The sequence below is a fragment of the Hyperolius riggenbachi genome, chromosome 6, assembly GCF_040937935.1.
Source record: "Hyperolius riggenbachi isolate aHypRig1 chromosome 6, aHypRig1.pri, whole genome shotgun sequence".
Classification (NCBI taxonomy): Eukaryota; Metazoa; Chordata; class Amphibia; order Anura; family Hyperoliidae; genus Hyperolius; species Hyperolius riggenbachi.
In genome coordinates, this window is record NC_090651.1 from 76,295,174 (window position 1) to 76,317,585 (window position 22,412).

Genomic DNA, 22,412 nt, shown 5'->3' on the forward strand with positions numbered 1-22,412 from the left:
ACCATTGCACCGATTAACTACTTTCATTGCAAGGAGCCATAGACTTTCATTACCCTAGCCACGCCTTGCAGTAAAAAAAGGCTAAGGGCCCTTTTACACTTAGGGCTCATTCACACCAGTGCGCTTCTGTCCGCTTTTTTTCAGCAACATGTATCTGTAATAATGATGTGCTGAAAAAAAAGCGGAAGGAAGCGCACAAAATGGGAATGTGGCCTTAATCCACTGTGTTGGGCATGCGTTTGCGTTAGTACGTGGCCTCGTTCACATCATATGCGCTTCCGTGCGGATATGGGAGCGCGTATGATGTGCTGAAATGCAGGAACGGCAGAAGGGCATAGACTGCCCTTCTACCGTTCACATCTACTGCGCTGCGCAGCAGTACGATGCGCTGGGAAGCACTTGCGTACTGCTGCCTGCATTTTGACCGCAAGTGCAGAGCTGATCCCATCACTGTCATGGATGGGATCAGCAGCGCAGCGGCGCAGATGGCGTGCGATCGGATGCGCTGCGTTCGGATCGCACGGCCATCTGCGCTTCTCAGATGTGAAAGAGGCCTTATTAGTATGCGTTTATTCCTGAAATGAAATAGAAAACCTATTTTTTACAATCCCCACATGCTGGCATCTGCAAAAAAGAATACTGTATTATTTTTTGCGGATGCCAGCGTGTGGGGATTATTATTAATATTATTATTATTTAGTATTTATATAGCGCCGACATCTTACGCAGCGCTGTACAGTATATATATTGTGGGGATTGTAACAAATAGGTTTTCTATTACATTTCAGGAAAAAACGTGCACTAACGCAAACGCATGCCCAACACAGTGGATTAAGTGTAAAAGGGCCCTAATGCAACAAGGGCCAACGCGTTGTATGTGTGAAAGGGGCTTAAAGGACACCTGAAGTGAGAGTGATACGGAGGCTGCCATATTTATTTCCTTTTAAGCAATGCAAATTGTAATGGTTTAATTAGATTAAGTTTTACTAATTTCTATACAATAATCTGAAGGTGTATTTTAGGTAGTAGTCCTGGTAGTCATGGAAAAATCAAGCTAAAAATCAGAATGATAGCATAAAGAGTACAAAAAGTTATTAGTAGCTGCAGCACTAAACACCTAAACTTGCTCTGGGTTTGAGATCAGTTCCAGTACAGAGGATGAGAGACTGAAGAATATATCATTATATAGAAATCTCACTCTATTAGGCCCCTCCCACACTTCAAACAGTCCATTGCTGTGCGATTCTCCTGCAATCGCACCACAACGGTCCTCAAAGTTTGCACAGTATGGTAATGGGGATGAAGGGTTGGGGTAGGGGGGTTAACCCTAGACCAGGGCTTCCCAACCCCTGTCCTCAAGTTTCACTAATAGTGCATGTTTTGTAGGTCACTCATGTTGGCTGTACTTTTTTTTTATAATAATTACTTTTGTTGTTATTATTACTACAGTTTTGTGTTATACAGTATTTATTTTTCTCATGTTATTTGTTTAGTTAATAACTACAGTATGAGTTTTCAGGTTTTCTTTTCTTTTTGCCTACATTTTCCTGCTCCTGTAGGAGCAGATGTGTGACAATACAGCACCGGGAGAAGCTATATAGAGATTGAGCCCAGTAATATGGGAGGCATATTTTATGGGCACAGTAAGAATCGTAATTTTGCTTAAAGTACACCTGTGAGGTTTTTGGTGAAAAAACAGATGCTTACCGTGGGAACCTTCAGGAGCAAGGACCCCCGTTTGCATCTATGCTTCGCCTGTGCAGTAGAATGGACTCAATCAGGCTCGGCTATTTCCGCCAGAACCCCAAGGAAAAGCCTCTAACAAGCCCTTATTGGGGACTTTCGGTGGAGCCAGTAATGGATCCCCTCTGCTGAGAAGGATGGGGGAAGCCGCTTTAGGATCCAGAGGCTTCCCCCTCCCGAGGTAAGTACTCCCTAGGGGCATTTTTTTCCCTTCAGGTACACTTTAATGCAGTTTAGTTCATACACCCCAATGACACTTAAAGTGATTTCGTATATAACCTACGGGCTTCTGGGATCTTAACAACTTGTGCTATATACAGGTCATACCTCATTGGTGCAATGTGCAGTATGAACCCTAAATTTGGCCCCGAGTATGTATAAATGTTCCGAATCATTTCACCAAACTCTTTTCCCAATATACTGTTTGTAATTACCAAACAGATATTATGAAATACTCAGTAATCCCAACTACTTGCACTTTTTACCAATAACTTTTTCATGTTGATGTTGTTTGTTGTTAATATGTTGAACCATTGGCTGTGTGTTTTAAAGAACTCACTGAGCTCAGGTAATCTACCCGAACATTGTTTATTCTGGCAATACTTTGCCAAGGAAAGTGGAGCCCTGTGTTGGCACTACCAACCTTAAATAGATCCTGAAGACTCTCAAATTACCTCTTTTTATTTCAGATTCCTCTTGAGCACTAATAGCACAGATGAATCGCCGCATCCCCGTGGCCGTAGGAGGTCTTTATCTACCCCGAGATCCTCGTTGCAAATCCCTCCGGTATTTCCTGGAGGAGGCAGAGCTTTTCACTGTAGCTCTGCCTCCAGTCCATTCATTCACCGCAGATCGCTGCCTCTCTCCACCCCTCTCTTTGAAAGAAGACTGAGAGGGGTGGGGAGAGGCGGCTATTAGCGGTAATTGAATGAACTGGAGGTAGAGCTACAGCCCAAAGCTCTGCCTCTCCGGGCAGTAAAATCTGCGACTTTGGAAGTCGTAGGATTTTTCCCCAGGATTTGGGGGGGATAAAGACCTCCTACGTCTGCGGGCATGTGATCGATTCATTTGTGCTATTAGTGCTCAAGAAGAATCTGAAATAAAAAGAGGAAATTTGGGCGACTTCAGAGTCTCTTTAGAGAGGAACTGTAGTAAAAATATTATTTTTTTTTACAATATTCACTCATAAATTATTTAATTAGTGTTTGCCCATTGTAAAATATTTCCTCTCCCTGGTTTACAGGGAAATGTATCACTGGTGGTGACATTTTTAGTTCTGCCAGGTGATCTGTGCAGAATGTTCGTTACTGAGAGTTCTGTTCACAGAGGGAGATATTGCTTGCTTATCAAAAGAAAAACTGAGTGGCGCTACAGACGTATACTAGCACATATATATAATGCCTGATTATATTTAAGCCGCAGCTACCTCTAAAAAAGTGGGGGTACCCCCTTTCCCACTTAAAATAAGAGAAACCTATATAAACTGAAGAGGTGTGCTGGTTGATTCACACAATAATCATTTTATTTAGGTGGATATATTTAAAAAACTGATCTTAATCAGTTTTTTTAAATATCCGTATAAATAAAAGGATTATTGTTGAATCAACCAATTAATTACACTAAAAATCACAGCTATTTTGAAGTGATTTATCTTTGATTTTACCACGATTGTGTTTGCGGGTCTTGTTTAGGGAACAAGAATTGCTCCTGAAATGCTGCATACAGTGCTTTTGAAAACGCAAGCAAAGTGCAATCGTGGCAGAATCGCAGCAAAATCCCTGCCAGTGTGAAACAGCCCTTGATTTTTCTTATTTATATGTTGGACCAAAACTTGAAAAGTTTTTGAAACACAAACATCATAAAAAAACACAACATTTCTATACTTTTTAAATAAACAACCAAGAGACAGAAAATGCAATTTGACAAATGTGGGTTTATTGTACAAATATCTACAAAATGTATAAATGAGGCAGTGCTAACAGTACCTGAAGTTATCTCCCTTGCAAAGGGAAAAGAAGAAAGGTAGCTGATCATAGTTCAATATAATAATGTACAATATTATACAAAAATGAATAAGTGTAAAAAATAGAGATCCATAGACCATTCAAATGAACCTCATTAAAAGCTAAGTAAGTGAATTCCTTAAAAAAAAAATAATGTATCTACAGTGCACCTATGTGACCACTAGATGGCACTGTGTTACAGCCAGCGTTCCTTGCCCATTAATTGCACTTGTTGCACTTGTAATTAAGACTCGTTTTACTCTTGGTATACGGTAATTCAATGCAGTTGGATACAATTTTTTAAAAAAAGACCCGCAATACTTTTTGGGAGGCCTACCCTTTTCTTCTATTGGCTTTCTAATCTCTTACAGTGTAACAGAGTATAAAAAAAATGGCTGAAATTACAAGCTGTAAAAATGAATCTTTAAATACCTTACAAAAATGCAAGAAGCAAATCTTTATAAATTGTAAATGTGGTACACATTAGAATAAGAGTCAATTCTGAGGGCTCTTTAAATAATATATATATATTTATAGATTTTTGTTGTTGTTGTTGTCGTCGGGCTCCAATTAAATAAAAAAATATATACATATATATATATATCTGTACATGTCTCCCCCCTCCCCCATCTGAAAATATGTGCTAAGTTTTTACAATGCAATAGCTTAGTCTACAAGTGCCTCTTCATATGCAGTGCCAGGTGGTCAGAACGGGAGAACGCCCTTTCGCACATCTGGCATTGGAACGGTCTGTGGCCAGTGTGCTTGCGATAGTGGCGAGTCAATTCATCGGATCTGGCGAATTTCCACCCACAGCCCTCCCAGGAACAGTGATACGGTTTCTCACCTGCAGGAAAAAGAGAGAGAGAGAACGTATTAATATCTCCATCACTAATATTTGCAGTTTGCAGGCATTAGGATTTACACATCTAGGACACAAAAATCATTAATAAATACAAGGGGAATTTTCTACATTTAGTACTTCTATAGATTGAAGTAAAAAAATAAAGTAGATTGAACATTAGTAGTCTACTAATCACAAAGCTTAATAACTGAGAAAACTGTTGCTGCTTTACAATTACGAACCAGGGCATGCACACAATCATTGTGCAATTACGAACCAGGGCATGCACACAATCATTGGAGCCAGCCTTGGTTTTGTGCATACACATAGACACAGTGCTAAGACCCTCTGTTCCTGGGCCCTGGAACCGTCATGAGGTATACTATTTCTTCTATACCTTTGGTGGACATTGACATACAATATCAGAGCTTGGTGTATAAAAACTAGGGAGGTTTCAGAAATGATCATTGTGAGTGATATATAGTGGATGGGAGCCGTCTCAATGACTCAGAAGTCTAACTACCCTATCGAACAATTGTTCCGGACTATCTGTGTAAGGGGGATCTTATGTTGAGAACACATGATGCAATTTCCCTTCCAATTGACGGGTGATCGGACAGGAAGTTGTACCGTGTATGCATGTCCAAACTGCTCCTGATTGATAAAGGGATTGATTTTCCGATGATAACTTCACACAATCAATCCCGTTCTCGATCAGAAACAAATTGGCCTTGTTGAAAATAATTGCCCAATTCCCAACGATCAGATGGGAAATTTCATTGAGTGTTCCCAGCATAAGTAATCTTTACATTAATTAACTCTTAAAGAGGATGGCGGAACAGTGAGCACATAAACATAAGGGTAACACAGCAGGGCTATGGTAGATAGGAAATAAAGGGGTAAAATTATCAGTAAGACATAAAGAGGACCTGCCATTATTACAATATAACATAAATAGAGCAGCCCTTACCTGTATGCGTTCTCATGTGGGCTTTCAGATGAGAGCTCTTAGTATAGGTCTTCCCACACCCGGGGTATTCACAGTTGTGGGTGGCTGTCCTCTTTCGGGCCCAGGACCTCCGACCTCTCTTGGGTTTGCAGTCCTCAACTGGATTTAAGGAAGGGTAAAATTCCAGTAACGGGGATGATGGGGGAGTGACAACCATGCCATGCATAGCTGGGTGAACCTTCATGGGATCTCTGTACATGCTAAATTGTCCATGGAACTGTGTAGGGTGGCTGGCATAGTGATGTCCATAGGTTTGTGCCAGCTGGTAGTGTTGGCCCATTGGCATGATCTGTACACAGTGCATTTCTGGAATCATCTGAGAGTCATTAAGTGGCATTTCCTCCCCCGTGGAGCTAAGTCTATATTGGGAGAAGGTTTGGCCTCCCACCTGGTTGGACACATGTATGATGTTGGCGTTCATACAGTCTGAGGAGGAGGCTGAAGGGTTCACCAACATGCAAGCTTCATCTGGTCTCTCTTTTTTAATCTTGTGCCCTAGTTGTGGCAGCTGCTGGGCTGGAATAGTTATAGAACCATCTGCAGTTACTCTTAATTCAGTATATTTTCTTGATGGGAAAGGAGGCTTTGTTCCATATTCTGGTGGCACCTCCATATAGTTTATGTCCGGAGTGAACAGTTCAGCCACATAACTGTGATGGGGGCTTCCACTGAAGCTTCCTCCTCCATACTTCTGTCCACCAGGGTATGAGCCATCACTGTCATAAGTGGTGCTTGTGCTGCTGGCACAGCTTTCAGGTGTCTCTGGAAGGGGGTAGCTGCCCCCCTGGGTTCCCCCTGGTGGGGGATTGTTGGTCATATTGTTTAAAATAAAATCCAAGTCAACAAATTTCCCCAGTTCATCCTCCTCTTTCTTGATGGTGCAAGGCTCCATCAGTGGATAGCCCAGCTCCTCCATGTTTATCTCCTATAGAGAAAGAGAGACAGCGCATTAGAGGACTGGATCACAGTATCACATCTCACACATTGTTCAGACATCTCCACTTTATTACTATTCATATATATCATTACTATTGCATTATTACTACGATTCACACAAACCTGCAGAACGCGTTCCAAACTAAGCCTCTATCAGGAGACAACTTTATATACCAAATAACCTGGCAGTACAATCACTTTCCAGCCTTACCCAAAATATATGGAGTGTAAGGGGGCAGTGGGTAATACATAAATCAGACAGATTATTTTGGTAGGCTGTAATAAAAGACAAAGACTTTACTAAAGAAAGTCAGGTTGTATGGATTGTGGTTATCCCTTACTTAATTTCAGAAAATGTCAGGGCTTAGCACACCTTTACAGTAAAATGGTAAATGCAGCTTCTACAAGAGTACAACACTTCTTTGCAACCTCAGAAAAGTTTTCATTCACAAGCTAAGAAAATGCAGAACACATTTCTACAGGTGAATTGCAAAACTGAAGAATTACTTAATGTGAGATGCAGAGGGGAGCATTGAGATGTCCCAGAGATCACAGCTCATCACACAGCGAGGAACTCCCAAACTGAGCAGGTGTCTCTGCAGGTCTTATAACTATTACTTAGCAACAACAGTATCAGAAAAGTTTTTCTGTATTCAGTCTGTAACAACCCAGTAGTCAGAGGGAGAAGTCCGCACATAAAGTACAATACAGGTCTAATTACAAATCAAGGATCTATTGTATAATGCATGGTACACGACATGCAATATCCCGTCAGATTTTGGGTCGAAGTAATCATTTCCGATCAGTCCAATCTAATTTCCTATAGTTTTTCCGATTACTTCTATACAAAATCGATCAGAAATCAGATGGAACCTTTAAGAAATTACAGATTCAACCCAAAATCTGATGGTAAATTGCTTGGTGTATACCAGGCATAACTGTATGCAGAGATGTGCAAGTCTGAGAACCGTTGAGCTATATATGCTACACTGACACAAACTTCCAGGAACTTGATTAGCACTAAATTTTAAAATTTTAACCTTAAAAATAGTCAAATATACCTGCACAACATAATGTAAATTTTTAATATATATATATATATATATATATATATATATATATATATATATATATATATATATTCAGAGCAAAGTCATGTCCTGGATATTACTGGACTGATTCATCAAGACAGGTGCAGCAGAAAACTGGGGCAAAAATGCAGCACTTGCTCAGCACAACCAATCAGCTTTCAGCCAGGAATACATTTGAATTTTTTTTGCACATATTTTTATATAATGGCCTTATTATAAAAATCTAGTTCTGTGTATATTAAAACTCTCCCAGATACACTAAGGGCTGGTTCACACTGCAAGAGCTTTTTCTAAGCTCTAAGATTAAAAAAAAAACTCTTGCTAATGTAATGTTATGAGTTTGTTCTCGCTTAGGCAATGTGATTTTATAAAAATCTCCCATTACATTGCATTAGCAAATCACTTGCACTAAAAAAGTTCTTACAGTGTGAATCAATGTATTACTGGCTACAAAATTATAGCTCAGACTTCTCCCACCTTGTCTAAATAAAGTTCCTAAATTATGCCTCCCAATATCCCCCTCAAGACTTACCGAGACCATGTTGAGCTGCTTGTCTTCTGCTAGAATCCCGCAGAAAACTACGCTCATCCTTTCACAAGGTAATCCGATAGGAGCGCACGGAAGCAAACCCAGCACTCCAGGAGAAAAGTTCTTGAAGAAAAAGTTTCTCTGAGAGGAATCCTGTACAGGCAGATAGTCACAGCAATGTACAGAGTATACAACTCTGTCAGCCAAACTTAAGGGGCCAGCCTCATGAATATTCAAGTAGCTGCCAGGTGGTGATTGGTTGCTCAATTGAAGTGTTTGTACACAATGAAACACTTCTCCGCCTACAACCTCAGGCTGGCCTATCACACATGATTAACATGTAATAAGAGCTGAGTATACAATACACTAGAAAAGTGACAAAGTCGTCTGCAACAGCCACTGACACCAAGCGAGACAGACATGCATATTGCATAAAGATAAACTCTCTAACTTCTCCTGCATAAAAATGTAAAATATACACAACCACTAATATATAAAACATGCTAGTGGGATATTTGGATTACACCAAGGATTGCAAAACTGGCCCTTAACTATAGTAGGGATATTAAACAATTACTGTAATAGAGACACTATATACTGTTAGCTCCTCTATGGAGACATGAATTGTTCAATGAACTCTGCAAATGCCTCAGCGCTATATAGAATAAAAAAAATATAAACAGTATATATTTTGAAACTGAACTGAAACTTCCTTTGCACAAAATCTATTTGCACAATTGAGCACTTGATAGCTTTTTACATTGCAGTGTCCTATAGATGAGATCGGGTCTCACACATTTCAGTAATTAAGAATATATTTTTATGTTACACCAGAATCAAGCTGATCTCAGAGACAGGAAACTATTTTCCATGGAATCTATCTTCCGAATCCTCCAGAATAGTGTTTCTACACATTGTATTGATACCCCATTTGATAGCCTGTGATCACCAAGTACTCATCAGCATGGTAAAGATTATCTCCAGTAGCCCTTGACAAAGATATATTTAGTTGTAGTACATGGTAATTGGTTCTACTTCTAAACAAATTTCAAGCATTTACTAATGCTTTTAATTAGCTAAAATACTATGTTGCTGCTTTTTATATAAAATTTATCATTCTAAAAATTCTAAATGTGTTATACTGTACTTAAGGACACTTGAAGTGAGAAGAATATGGAGGCTGCCATGTTTATTTCCTTTTAAGCAATACCAGTTGCCTGGCTATCTTGCTGATACGCTGCCTTGAATGCTGGGAATACACGGCTCGATTTTGAGCCATTAAGATGGCTCGATAGATAATTTCCAACATGTCTGATCACCGTTCGATTGTTTTGCCGCTTGATTTCTCATTGAAGTGAATTGAAAAAAAATAAGAAAACAAGCGGAAGATATGAGAATCGAGCGGGCAAAATGATCGGACGCAGAATAGAGCGCCAGAATCGACCCGTGTATTCCCAGCATAATACTTTAAGCCATAGACCCTGAACAAGCCTGCAGCAGATCAGGTGTTTCTGACATTTTGTCAGTCAGCATTATGTACGTGAATATGCTGTACATTGGATGTATGATGATAGTAATGTTGGCTTTTCACTTGAAGATTCGAGGGTTTATGCCATTTTTAGATAACTAGTTTAATACATAAAAAACTATGAAAATGGTATTTTACAGCATTAAAAATACATACCTCCGATAGTTTTAGGTGGGCTACGGCTTGGTTGCTTATGTGAGTCTACTTAAGAGGTTGATGTACACACCCGGGAAAATGAAACAAAACACAGGACAGTTGACATGGGAGTGTAGATTATGGGACAATGACAAGGACAGAAATGACACCACAGCAGAATTTTGTTATAGTAAACTATGATATATTAAACCTCAGGCTATAGTAAACTCAGTCATCAGGTCAACCATGCACCTGTATGAATATACAATATATGATGAAACCTGATATAGTAAACCTCTGATATAGCAAACCACTTGGCCAGGACCCTTGGAATTTATATAAAGGGATGCTACTGTAGTTGGAATTTGCAAGAGCAGCCAGAAGTTCAGGAGACATTTTGCTGTCTCCTGGGTTAGATAAAAACATTAGTGCCAGCAGGGAAAGGTTTTAGAAGTTTCAGCTTTGCTAATGGTGTGAATAACCCCTGCTGAGCTGTGTCTGTACAGTAGTGTAAGCAGTATAGTAAAGGAAGGGGGGGGGGGGATACTAGGAATGCTTTTTCATTGCTCTTGTTTGTGGAGATAAGACTCTGATTCTCAGAAGTGGCTGACTTATCACTCAATTCACAACCAACAGTGTGTACAGCGCAGACAACACGGGTGCCTGAAGCTGCACCCCGATTTATGGCGGCTTAAGGGGGGGAGCTTACTGTGCAGAGCGGGAGTTACACTTACAGGCTTATTCCTGGAACTTTACCTCTCTACTCTTTTAGTTATAGTACAGATCAGTGTAATTTGCCTTCTTAAAGCAGCCTGTTTCAGAAGCATGTCTGCATGTTGGGTTGATGTGTCTCTGTAAAATGTAAAAGCTATAGGCTTGCTATATACCAGCGGTTCTGGTTGTAAGTCTGGCTTCAGGGGCATACAGAGATAATTTGCACATTCAGTAGTGATGCATTATGGGTAACCACAGTTGCTCCCCTAAAGATGAATTATCACAAATACCTTCTGTTTTAAGTTGCTTTTTAGTTGCGTTGCTTTTTAGTTTGCGGGCTCTTCTGTCTCTTTTGGTCCCCTATACTTTCCTAGTGGTTTTGGGTGACCCCGAGCTGCTTGGATATCCATTTACAGTGGAACACTGGTTTGCAAGCATAGTTTGTTCCGGAAACCTGATGCTTGTAATCCTAAGCGCTCTTATATCAAAGCCAATTTCCCCATAAGGATTAATGGAAACCCAATTGATTCATTCCACAATAGTATAAAATAAAAATATAAACAAGACTATATGCACTATAACAGAATCATTGACATTTGTTGGCTCACCCCAACTTTTTGTGTGTGGCTTTAACAAGAAACTTATCCAATGACAGATACTTTTGAGCATTTTATGAAAATGCGACTTTGCACAGTCTCTACACTCAGATTAGGTACAATTAAGTACAATCCTGCAGCGCCAAAGGGAGAAGAGCTATCGGCTCAGTCGGGATGACGTGACGCTTGTATCCATTTTTTTGCTTGTATATCAAGATGTTGCTTGTATATCAAATCATTATTTCACAAAAATGTTTGCTTGTATTGCAAAGTGCTCTTAAACCAAGTTACTCTCAATCCAAGGTGTTACTGTGTAGTACAGAGTAAAGGTGGCCATAGATCAGGCGATGTAGAATCGACTAACTAGAACGATCAACTTTAAAAATAGTTGGTCGATCGGTGATGAATCGGATGGTAGGCCATAGATAATGTGCGACATACTGTAGAAAATCAACTATTTCTGTCACCAACCATGGTGGATCGGTTTACTAGTACAGTACCTCGGTGCGTGGTGATTGGTTGATCGTGCCCATACATTACTCGATTCATTCTCGATCAACCGATCTCTTGCAGCATGCGCGATCAATGAAATGGTGCATTTCTCCCAATTATTGGTTGGTCGAGTACTCTTTCTGTGATCGATATTGATTCGATTATCGGTTGGTTGATCGTGGCTTCAAATCGTCTGATGTATAGGCACCTTAAGATCTCTATTTTTCACTTGAACCTAGAGCCCCAGGGCTATTGTGGGCATGACTATACCAGAGCGACACAGGGCTTGATCAAATTCACTTTTTCTTAAGTTTTCTCCTAGGTGACATTTTCATGTCTTATCAATAAAAGGCCCTATAAGTCACCAACAAGCAAAGAAATACTCAGCATAATTTTGATAGTACTTTTTCCACGCACTGTTTAGTACTTTTTCAGTTGCAGAGTGCCAAAAAGTTATTGTAAAGAGAAGATGAACATTTTTCTCTTAAAAGAAAATTTAGGAGAGTAAGTGAATTGGTACCAAGAGATTGTGGGACAAAAAATGTTTCCAATGTATATATTATTGGAATTTTCAATTGATATCACAACTTTTCATTAGATTTAATGCCTATACCAAAACCAAAGTGCATGTCTAATATGAAATCTAATTTAATGTAATAATGTATGGGTTCCTGATCATTTTTCTTGAGCCATCCCAGGCTACAAGATGCAAAATTTGGCTAGGTGAAACTTGCTTTGCTTTCTTTAACAAATTAGGTCAATTGTCTATCCAGTAGCAGGAGGTGACACCTAACAGTTAATTACCATGACAACAGTAGACATTACAGGTCACACTACAGACTGCAGAAATAACATTGGGTTATCTATGTAAAGAAAAAACTTTAAATAACAATTGAAGTGAGAAGAATAGGATGCCATATTGTTTTCCTTTTAAACAATACTAGTCATACCTTACAATAATGTGAGAAACACCTGATCTGTTGCATGCTCGTTCAAGGTCAAAGGCTGAAAGTATAAGGGCCCATTCAGTCTGCAAAAGCAAAACATTTTGCATGGGTGATTTTACCGGGACTAGCGCGGCATAATCACTGTACACTCTTGCGATTCTGATCGATCGCGATCATCGCTTTGTAAGCATTTTATTGTGATCACTCCAGAATCGTGGTAAAATGCTGCAGGGAACACGTTTTGCGATTGCCGTTAATTGCAAAACACCCGCGATTGGTGGCAATCGTGGCAGCGAGATCACTGCCAATCTGTTTATATTGCGCTAGCGCTTTAAAAAATGCTAGCGTTTCGGCGATTAGCAGGAATCACCCATTAATCGCCCAAGTGAGAACATGACCTTGGAGGCAGAGAATTAGCAGGATAGCCAGGCAACTGGTATTGCTTAAAGAGAGTCTGAAGCGAGAATAGATCTCGCTTCAGACCTCATAGCTAGCAGGGGCATGCGTGCCCCTGCTAAAACGCCGCTATAGCGCGGCTTAACGGGGGTCCCTGTCCCCCCAAACCCCCTCCGTGCAGCGGGGGAGCGCTTCCTGGTTGGGGCAGGGCTAACCGCCGCATCCCTGCCCCATGCGCGTCTGTCAGACGCGTATCTCCGCCTCTCCCCCGCCCCTCTCAGTCTTCCTTCACTGAGAGGGGCGAGGAGAGGCGGCGATGCGCGTCTGATAGACGCGCTGGGAGGCAGGGCTGCAGCCATTAGCCCTGCCTCCAGGAAGAAGATTACCAGCGACCATTTTACGACCAACTTTTGCGGGGGGTGGGTTGGGGGTGAAGGGACCCCCGTTAAGCCGCGGGATAGCGGCGTTTTAGCAGGGGCACACGTGCCCCTGCTATATATAAGACCTGAAGCGAGATGTAGTCTCGCTTCAGTGTCTCTTTAAAGGGAAATAAATATGGCAGCCTTCAAATACCTTTTACTTAAGTTGTCCTTTAATGAATCCAGGCCTTATTTGCATGATCTGCTTGTGGTTTCCAATAATGTTGTTCTTGTGTAACAGAACTCAAGAAGAAGCATAGTAAAGTAGAGCTATAAAGCTAAGTACCCACAGAAACTTGGCTTGGGAAATCTGCGGCGACAAACGATAATTTTCTGATCTATGTTTCAAATTCTTGGAATGCAGAAATGGTCTGGACACGAACGAACACGTTTTGCGATTGCCGTTAATTGCAAAACACCCGCGATCGGTGGCAATCGTGGCAGCGAGATCACTGCCAATCTGTTTATATTGCGCTAGCGCTTTAAAAAATGCTAGCGCTTCGGCGATTAGCAGGAATCACCCATTAATCGCCCAAGTGAGAACATGACCTTGGAGGCAGAGAATTAGCAGGATAGCCAGGCAACTGGTATTGCTTAAAGGGAAATAAATATGGCAGCCTTCAAATACCTTTTACTTAAGTTGTCCTTTAATGAATCCAGGCCTTATTTGCATGATCTGCTTGTGGTTTCCAATAATGTTGTTCTTGTGTAACAGAACTCAAGAAGAAGCATAGTAAAGTAGAGCTATAAAGCTAAGTACCCACAGAAACTTGGCTTGGGAAATCTGCGGCGATAAACGATAATTTTCTGATCTATGTTTCAAATTCTTGGAATGCAGAAATGGTCTGGACACGAACGATCGTTTAAGTGATCATTCAGTTTTCACAAAAGTATATTGGCTTTAGCGGCAATCTTAACAATCAGGCGCGATCTGTCTTGATGGTTATTCAAAACGATCGTCAGGGTAGTCGGGTGCCATTTAAATCGTTTGACATTAGTCATTTAATCTTCCGTGGTTATCAACCTTAAAAAGAACCCGAGGTAGTTCTTTGGGGGGGAGGCAGATGGGATACAGATGCATGTTCTCTGTCTCATGACATGCCTTTGTGTGTCCCCACCACCGCTCTCCACCCCTCGCTGCTCTATAGTCCCCCAAGATTGGCAACCAGGGGCGTAGCAATAGGGGGTGCAGAGGTTGCGACCGCATCGGGGCCCTTGGGCCAGAGGGGCCCCGTAGGGCCCTCCCTGAACTGCAGTATTAGCTCTCTATTGGTCCTGTGCTCATAATAATTACTTTTATAGATACTTTGAATAGTGATAATCATTAACAAACTGTTCCCCATCCCCTTCTTGCACCTCTGACACTGTAGTTGCCATTGGCAAGTTTTGGCGCACTGTATCAATTGTTATGTATAGAGTGCTTGGGGGGGGGGCCCATGTAAAACTTGCATCGGGGCCCAAAGCTCCTATGCTACGCCACTGTTGGCAACATTGTCGCCATCTCGGAGGTAAACACAGGGGAGATGGATTCCCTGTTCAAAAGCTCACCAGGGGAGTTCCTACAGGTTCTCCAGAGCTGCCACTTAGCAGCTCTCTCTCTCCCTAGCCATGCCTCCCTGCCACTCCCCGCCTCCCTGCACGCTGGATGAGAGACACACAGTCTTTCCTTGCAGCGTCGGGACCCAGAGGTCTTGAAAGTGGGCCATTGCGGCCCACAGGAGCGGCGGTTTTTGCAGCTACCTGTTCTGCCCAGCCCCCCGAATCAGGTAGCCTGTCAGCAAATCAGGTAGCCTACTTTTTATGAGCCCACCCCGGCCCTCTTTAAAAACCTCCCTGGCGTATTTATTGCGGCGCATGGCCGCAGGAGGGTTTTTTGAAGCTATTTTTTTAACATGTAGCTAGCCTAGCGCTAGCTACATTCTTCCCTTCTCCCTTCGCTTTCCCACCCACCCCTTCGATTTCCAACAGGAAATCCAGTTCTGAACGGGATTTCCTGTATGGGCTTCCCCGTCACCATGGCAACGATCGCGATGACGTCATCGATGTCGTGATGTCAGGGGGAGGCCCGATCCACCCCATAGCACAGCCTGGCGGTGATTGGCCAGGCTGCGCAAGTGGTCTGCGGGGGGGGGGGCCTCTTTCGCGGCGGGTAGCGGCGGATCGGCGCTGAGCGGCGGCGATCGCAACAAACACGCAGCTAGCAAAGTGCCAGCTGCGTGTTTGAAAAGAAAAATTGTGCAAATCGGCCCACCAGGTCCTGAGCAGTGCACTGCGGCGTTACTGGATGAGCTGAGCTCGTCCGTAACGCCCAGGAGGTTAAGGCTCCGATTTGCTGTGATCACTTACTGCTTCAGCACATGATCAACAGATCTATCATTTGATCACATGCTTCAACTTGGGCTACCCATAAGGCCAGAGGCCAGAGATGATCATAGACTAGTATTGCATCTTTCTCTCGCAATGTAAATTGCGGTGTTCGGGGTTGGTGCGAATGTGTTTCTGTCCTATTCACTTCGATTGAATGACACTTTGCAAGCACACCAAAAAGTGTGCATCTTTGCAATCTATTGCGGGCACAGGTTCAAAATTAGACCTAAAGTACCTACATTAGGTTTTTATTGCTTGCAAGCTAAATGAAGGTATCCACTCACGATGTAACATTTTTAGATGTTAGATTTTACAACTATTACATTTAATAAAAAATTAAGAATAGCATTTGTGATTAATATTATAATCAAAGTATCAATCAGATATTGAGCAGGCATGTTGTGTAAGATGGTGGGAGGGGAGAGAGAAGCAACATGAGGTCAGGCATAGCTCAAGGTCAATATTTGCATACCTTTGCACTATATTGGGCAGTGCAAAGCTTGCGGCGTTGGAGATGAGATTGATATTAAGGTTGCGATACATCAGGCGACTTGGCGGCCGATCAACCATCCGATTCAATTATTGTAATTGGGTGTGATAAAAATCCGTGACACCAGGAGCATGCCCAATCGACAATGCAATCAATTTTGGCCCGAAATTGGTTGCATGCATCAATTGGACATGCTGCAAGATGTAGGGCCAACATGCTTGATCGGGTGCTTGGTGGTAACGGTGTTCATATCAGGACGAGCGATGAACGCAACGGAACTCCTGGCGCTGTGCCCCCTAATGTAAAATGTGCCCTGTGCAGTATAATTTACCTGTCGGTGTGTGCAGCTGGCTTCGTCTACGCACTGCCTCCCATACATGCACCCCATGTGGTTGCCGGCGTATACATGGGCGCATGTGTGACGTCACGTTGCAGCGGAAACCACGTGGGGTGCATGTATCGGAGATGGAATGCGGAGATGGAGCCAGCGGAGGACAACAACAAGTAAAGTATACATTTTACATTAAAGGGGGCAGCGCCGGGGGGGGGGGGGGAGGGGGGGGGAGGGGGGGCGGCGGATGCGGCGTCACTAGGCTGAGAAATTTCACACTGAAATCGACTGTGAATCGGCCTGCAGTGTATGAGCAGGCAAAAGATCTCTCTCTGATCAGACTCGATCAGAGAGAGATCTGTCTCTTGGTTGATCTGACCATACATCACCTGATGTATGGGCAGCTTAAGACAAGATTTCTTTTAAAATCTTATCTAATATCTATTGATGCAAAGTGGTACAAAGTGGTAGAACTGGTAGATATTGATGGTTTACCTGTTTTTGCCACAAATTGCATACTGAATGGGCATCTATACATTGCTAGGATCATCCTATGTCAATCAGAATTTAGCTCAGATTTGACTAGGGATGGAATAAAATCTGTCCTGACTGCAAGGCTTTGGATGTACACATGAAGCATGTAGGATGAAACAAGATGACGGGAAAGAAACAAGATCGAGCATGGCATTTGCGTAAACAACGGTAAACAATGGTGAATGTTTATTATAAATAAAACAACGAGCGCTGTAGCCGTTGATTCCCGCTGTGTAGACATCCCTGTGAGCTGGACCTTAGTGTGTTGCAGCCTTTCATTCAACATTTCCCTGCTTTAATAATATCTTGTACATCTAAGTAAACTAAAAACAGACACTATCAAATGTGAGGCACTGGAAGCCTATTACTCTGTATTTTCATTAATCTATTATGACCAGAAAAGTGGGAATTAGTGATTGCGTTGGCATGAGAATTGCCTGTTAATCCATTCTTATCCTAATGGAGTTACTGGTTTATATTGCACCCCAAACACAGCTGAGAGGCTTCAATTGATATACCGTACATAACATTAAGTAATAAAAAAGCAATACAAGTCTGGTGCCACAACATGTACCCTGGCTTTAGTAACTTGGAAAGAATGCCCATTAATGCTGGGAATACACGTTACGTTTTTCACGTTCGATTCTCCGCGCGATCTATTAGCCATTCGATTCTCTGCTTGATTCTCTTATCGTCTTTTCTTATCTTTTTTTCCATTCACTTCTATGAAGCGGAACAGAATCGAGTGGAGAATCGGACATGTTGGAATTTTATCATCGAAGGCATCTATCGGAACGATTCTCCGCAAAAAAATGTAACGTGTATTCCCAGCATAAGACCTTTTTGCATAAGAATGGTGTCAGAGTCCGTTTTTATTATACAGTACAATGGGGCTATACAAATACACATCTCTTTTTCTCCTACTAATGCTGGGAATACACAATTCGTTTTTTTCGGCTGATTTACTGGCCGATCGTTTTCCGATCGATTTCCATTCACTTCTATGAGGAAATCGATTACAAAAATGATCGAAAGTTCGGACCTGTCAGAAATTATCTATCGAGCCATCTATCTGCCCCAAAAAAGAGTGTATTCCCAACATTACAGTATAAATGTTTATAGTTTAAAGGGGAACTGAAGTAAGGTATACGGAGGCTGCCATATTTATTTCCTTTTAATCAATACCAGTTGCCTGGCAGCCCTGCTGGTCTATTTCTCTGCAGTAGTATATGAATAACACCAGAAACAAGCATGCAGCTACTCTTGTCAGATCTGACTTTAAAGTCTGAAACACCTGATCTGCTGCATGCTTGCTCAGGGGCTATGGCTAATAGTATTAGAGGCAGAGGATCAGCAGGGCTGCCAGGCAACTGGTATTGCTTAAAAGGAAATAAACATGGCAGCCTCCATGTACCTCCCTCTTCAGTTCCCCTTTAAACTTTCAGGCTAGGTTCACAGTGAGACGTTGCATTGTGCAAAAGAAAATGTGGTAACGCACATTAATTATGCGCTCCCATCACATACAGTAGGTACAGTAAAGCATACAGGCAAAGAAAAGTATGCTTTCCTGTACCTGGTAACGTGTGTGTTTAGAGGTAATGCAGTGCAGCAGTGCGTTACCATAACGCTACACGTTACAATGCAACGCTAACATCCCACTGTGAACGTCCCATAGGCTTATCATTGCAGTGTTGTAAGCTGCATTATAAGACTTTATAATGTAGCTCTGCAACGTCCCACTGTGAACTTAGCCTCACACTAAAGGTAGCCATACATCAGGCGACTTTGCGGCCAATTGACCATCCGATTTGATTATTATGATCGGATGAAAATTGGTACCGCCAAGTGCATGTCCAATCAACAATGCGACCCAGTTTGGGCGAAACTGTCCGCATGAATCGGTCGGACATGCTGCAAAATGTAGGGCCGACTTGCTCGATTGCATGCACAGCAGTAATGACGAGCGACGAACGCGATGAAACCCCCGACGTTTTTCCCCCTGATGTGTAACGTGCCCTCCGGTGCAAAGTGCACTATACATTATCTGTCCGTAGCAGCCGCTTGTCCTCCGCTGGCTCCGTGCGCACTCCTTGCTCCATACACGTGCCCCACGTGGTTGCCAGAGTAATGGGGGTGCATGTGTGACATCACATACGCACTCGTGCGTATGCCGTCAGCCACGTGGGGCGCATGTATGTAGCAAGGAGTGCGCCAGGAGCCAGCAGAGGACAAGCGGCGCACAGGTAATGTATAGTGCACCAGGGCACATTACACATTATGCTGGGCATACACGGTAGGTTTTTGCGCCTGTATTGAGCCAGCGGCTCAATGCTGGTGCGTCACCGCTTGTCCGCGCGTGCGCACGGATCGATTGCCGCTCGTCCCCACGAGCGCTGCTAATCAGCCGCTCGTTTCTTCCCATTGTTCTCCCCGCCGGTATTGAGCGCAGTATCGATCTGGCGGGGTATCGGACAGGTTGAATATTATCAATCAAACCATCAGCGGCTCAATTGATAATATAAAACTTACCGTGTATGCCCAGCATAAGGGGGGACAGAGTCATTCACAAGGCCAATTTCGGATCAATTGAGCATGAAACTGATCTGGAATTGGCCTTCGCTGTATGGGCAGCCAAATCTCTCTCTAATCAGTTTGATTAGAGAGATTTGTCTCTTTGTCCAAGAAGTATGTTTGTTGTAGAAGTATGGCTATCTGAATGCGTTGGCATGAGAATTGCCAATTAATCCATTCTTATCATAATGAAGTAACTGGTTTACCTTGCACACCAAGCACAGCTGAAAGGCTTCAATTGATATGCTTAACATTAAGTAATAAAAGAACAATACTAGTCTGGAGCCACAACATGTATCCTGGCTTTAGTAGCTTGCAAAGACACCCCATTAAGACCTCTTTGCATAAGAATGGTGGAAGAGTCTGTTTTTTTTATACAATGGGGCTAAACAAATACACATCTCTTTTTCTTATACTAACAGTGTAAATGTTTATAGTTGAAACTTTCACACCAAGAGTGTTTGCTGTGATCTCCTAAAATGCAAATGTGCAATTTTCTACTGTTTTATGTTGTTTTAAAAGTGAAGGGCCCATTCACACTAGGGCATTTTGTGCTTTGCTGATCACCTGTGGGATATGCCAGCGATTGCGGCACATTTGCGATTATCGCCAATTGCAAACGCGCTACATGCAGCCTTTTCCCGGCTAATGCATCAAGATTCTCATTCACTGGAATGAGGATTACTAAATGCAATTGCTGAAAAATCGCAGAATAGCGCAACACAAAATAGTGAGTTTGCATTCCCGAGTGTGAACGGGGCCGAAGTCAAAATAAACTTATGAGATAATTACTGTATGTACTGTATATAATGTATGTGTAGTATCAATGGTAAATAAAACATTATTAAAAGACAAGCATCACATCGGAAACCTTTATTTTCTATGTATTGAACAGCAGGCCACATCAGTGATTGAGGGCTCGTTTCCACTAGCCATCACACTCGGCTGCGAGACGCGTGGCAGCACTTCCTGGTCTGCGGGTACGCAGATGAATCCCAGAAGTTGTGCCATGCGCGGCTATGGGATTCGCTGCCTCCCGCACAAAAACTGATGCCAATGTCGGCCGAATCGCTAGGGCAAGTGATTCGGCTGGTGGCGCCATTATTTCCTATGGCAGAGTTTCCCCGCACGATTTGCCTGCAGGGAAACTCTGCGGATTTTGCCTGGTCTCCGCGCTAGTGGAAACGGGCCCTGAGAGTTGCAAGTCCAAGTGGACCAACATAGGAATCCAGACCCAGGGATCTTGTCTTAAAGGAAACCTGAGACATAAAGCTATAAAAGTTTTATACATACCTGGGGCATCCTCCAGCCCCCTCCGCACCGATCGATCCCACGGCTTCTTCCTCCACCTTCTCATTTGCCTAGTAGAATCCCCGTTAGCTTGGCCATTCGGGGCGCACTGCGCATGCGCAGCCTGGCCGTGTACGTGCTCCCTGCAGAATGCTTCCAGCCGTGGGAACAAGACAAGGGTGTGCGCACGGGTTAACTGCGCCGACTGGCCGTGACTGGGTAAGCTAATGAGGCTTCTACCGGGCAAACGAGAAGGTGGAGGAAGAGGCCGTGGGAGCGATCGATGCGGAGGGGGCTGGAGGAAGCCCCAGGTATGTATAAAATTTTTATAGCGTTACGCCTCAGGTACACTTTAAGGCCCGTACACACGCTAAGTTAAACACTAGATAACGGCTGCCTCTGCCGATAATCTGGCATTTGTACAGCAGCCCCCGAACTCCGCCCGGACAGCGATCTGCCTGGCAGATTTAACTTGTTCGAGTGTCGGCCGATAGCTTTGAGCTCGCCCCACCTGCTGACCCTCTGCCACCCTGCACTGCAACAAGAGGCATCATCAGCCTGTAGGCTGGCTATGCATCTGTACAGCCTCCGCCCAGCAATATCGGCCCACGGACCGGGTCCCGATCCCCGACAGGCGACATCATTCTAGGGGTGTGTACAGGGGACATCAATCTAGTGTGTGTACAGGCAGTTAGATATAGGCTTACCCAATTATACACTCTACATCAGAGTTACCTTACCCCTTCCCACCTTGCCAAATACCTAAAATATTGGCATGCTGCTCTATGTGTTCATATTCTAACCCTACCTTCCTCCAACCAATGTAGAAATTTGCTCCTTTGGAGGATTTCTGCAAGCAAGTGGTTTGCTTCTTGCATAATACCATGGACTGCCCAGTCTCTTGACCCAAATGTTTGTATTTTAAATCTCATGTAGGAATAAATGCCTTATTGAAACACTATTTACAGCCAAGCAGTGCATTGCCTTTAGATGGTTATACCCACACTGCCTATCCCTTGTAGACTAGAAATCCAAGGTGACGGCCACTTTGCCATTTAAAGGGAACCTAAACTGAAGAGGGAAAAAAAGTTTAACTTATCTGGGTCTTGTACCAGCCCCCTGCAGCCATCACTAAGCAATTCTCCAGTCCCCCGCAGGGACCCTCTTCTGGCCGGCCGACTCGGGAAGTCGACAGCCATTGTGCACCGCGCACGTCCTCAATGTTCTGCACATGCGCAGTAGAGATTTTTGTGCAGTGCACTGTGGGGAACTGGAGATTGTTTTGTCACGGTGTGTGCACAGGGTGGCTGCAGGGGGGTGATAGAAGCCCCAGGTAAGGTAAACTCTTTTTTCCCCTCAGTTTAGGTTCACTTTAGAGAACTAGTCTAGAAACACAGGGCTGTCCCAATAAATGCTTCTGTATTTGGGGCAGATGGCTAACAAACCC

The 22,412-nt window shown here is 43.0% G+C and overlaps 1 protein-coding gene and 1 long non-coding RNA gene across 2 annotated transcripts in view; one reads left to right on the forward strand and one right to left on the reverse strand.

Moving 5' to 3' along the window:
• The window catches only part of LOC137520941 (uncharacterized), a 281,855-nt gene that overhangs the window by 109,371 nt on the left and 150,072 nt on the right, over nucleotides 1-22,412 (forward strand). The window lies entirely within an intron of this gene.
• On the reverse strand, nucleotides 3,657-8,323 carry LOC137520939 (Krueppel-like factor 4). Its single transcript, XM_068239548.1, has 3 exons — nucleotides 8,159-8,323; nucleotides 5,561-6,524; nucleotides 3,657-4,593 (listed from the first exon to the last, which is right to left on the reverse strand). Exons 1-3 carry the CDS (start codon nucleotides 8,213-8,215, stop codon nucleotides 4,418-4,420), a joined length of 1,197 nt encoding a protein of 398 aa, XP_068095649.1. The 5' UTR covers nucleotides 8,216-8,323; the 3' UTR covers nucleotides 3,657-4,417.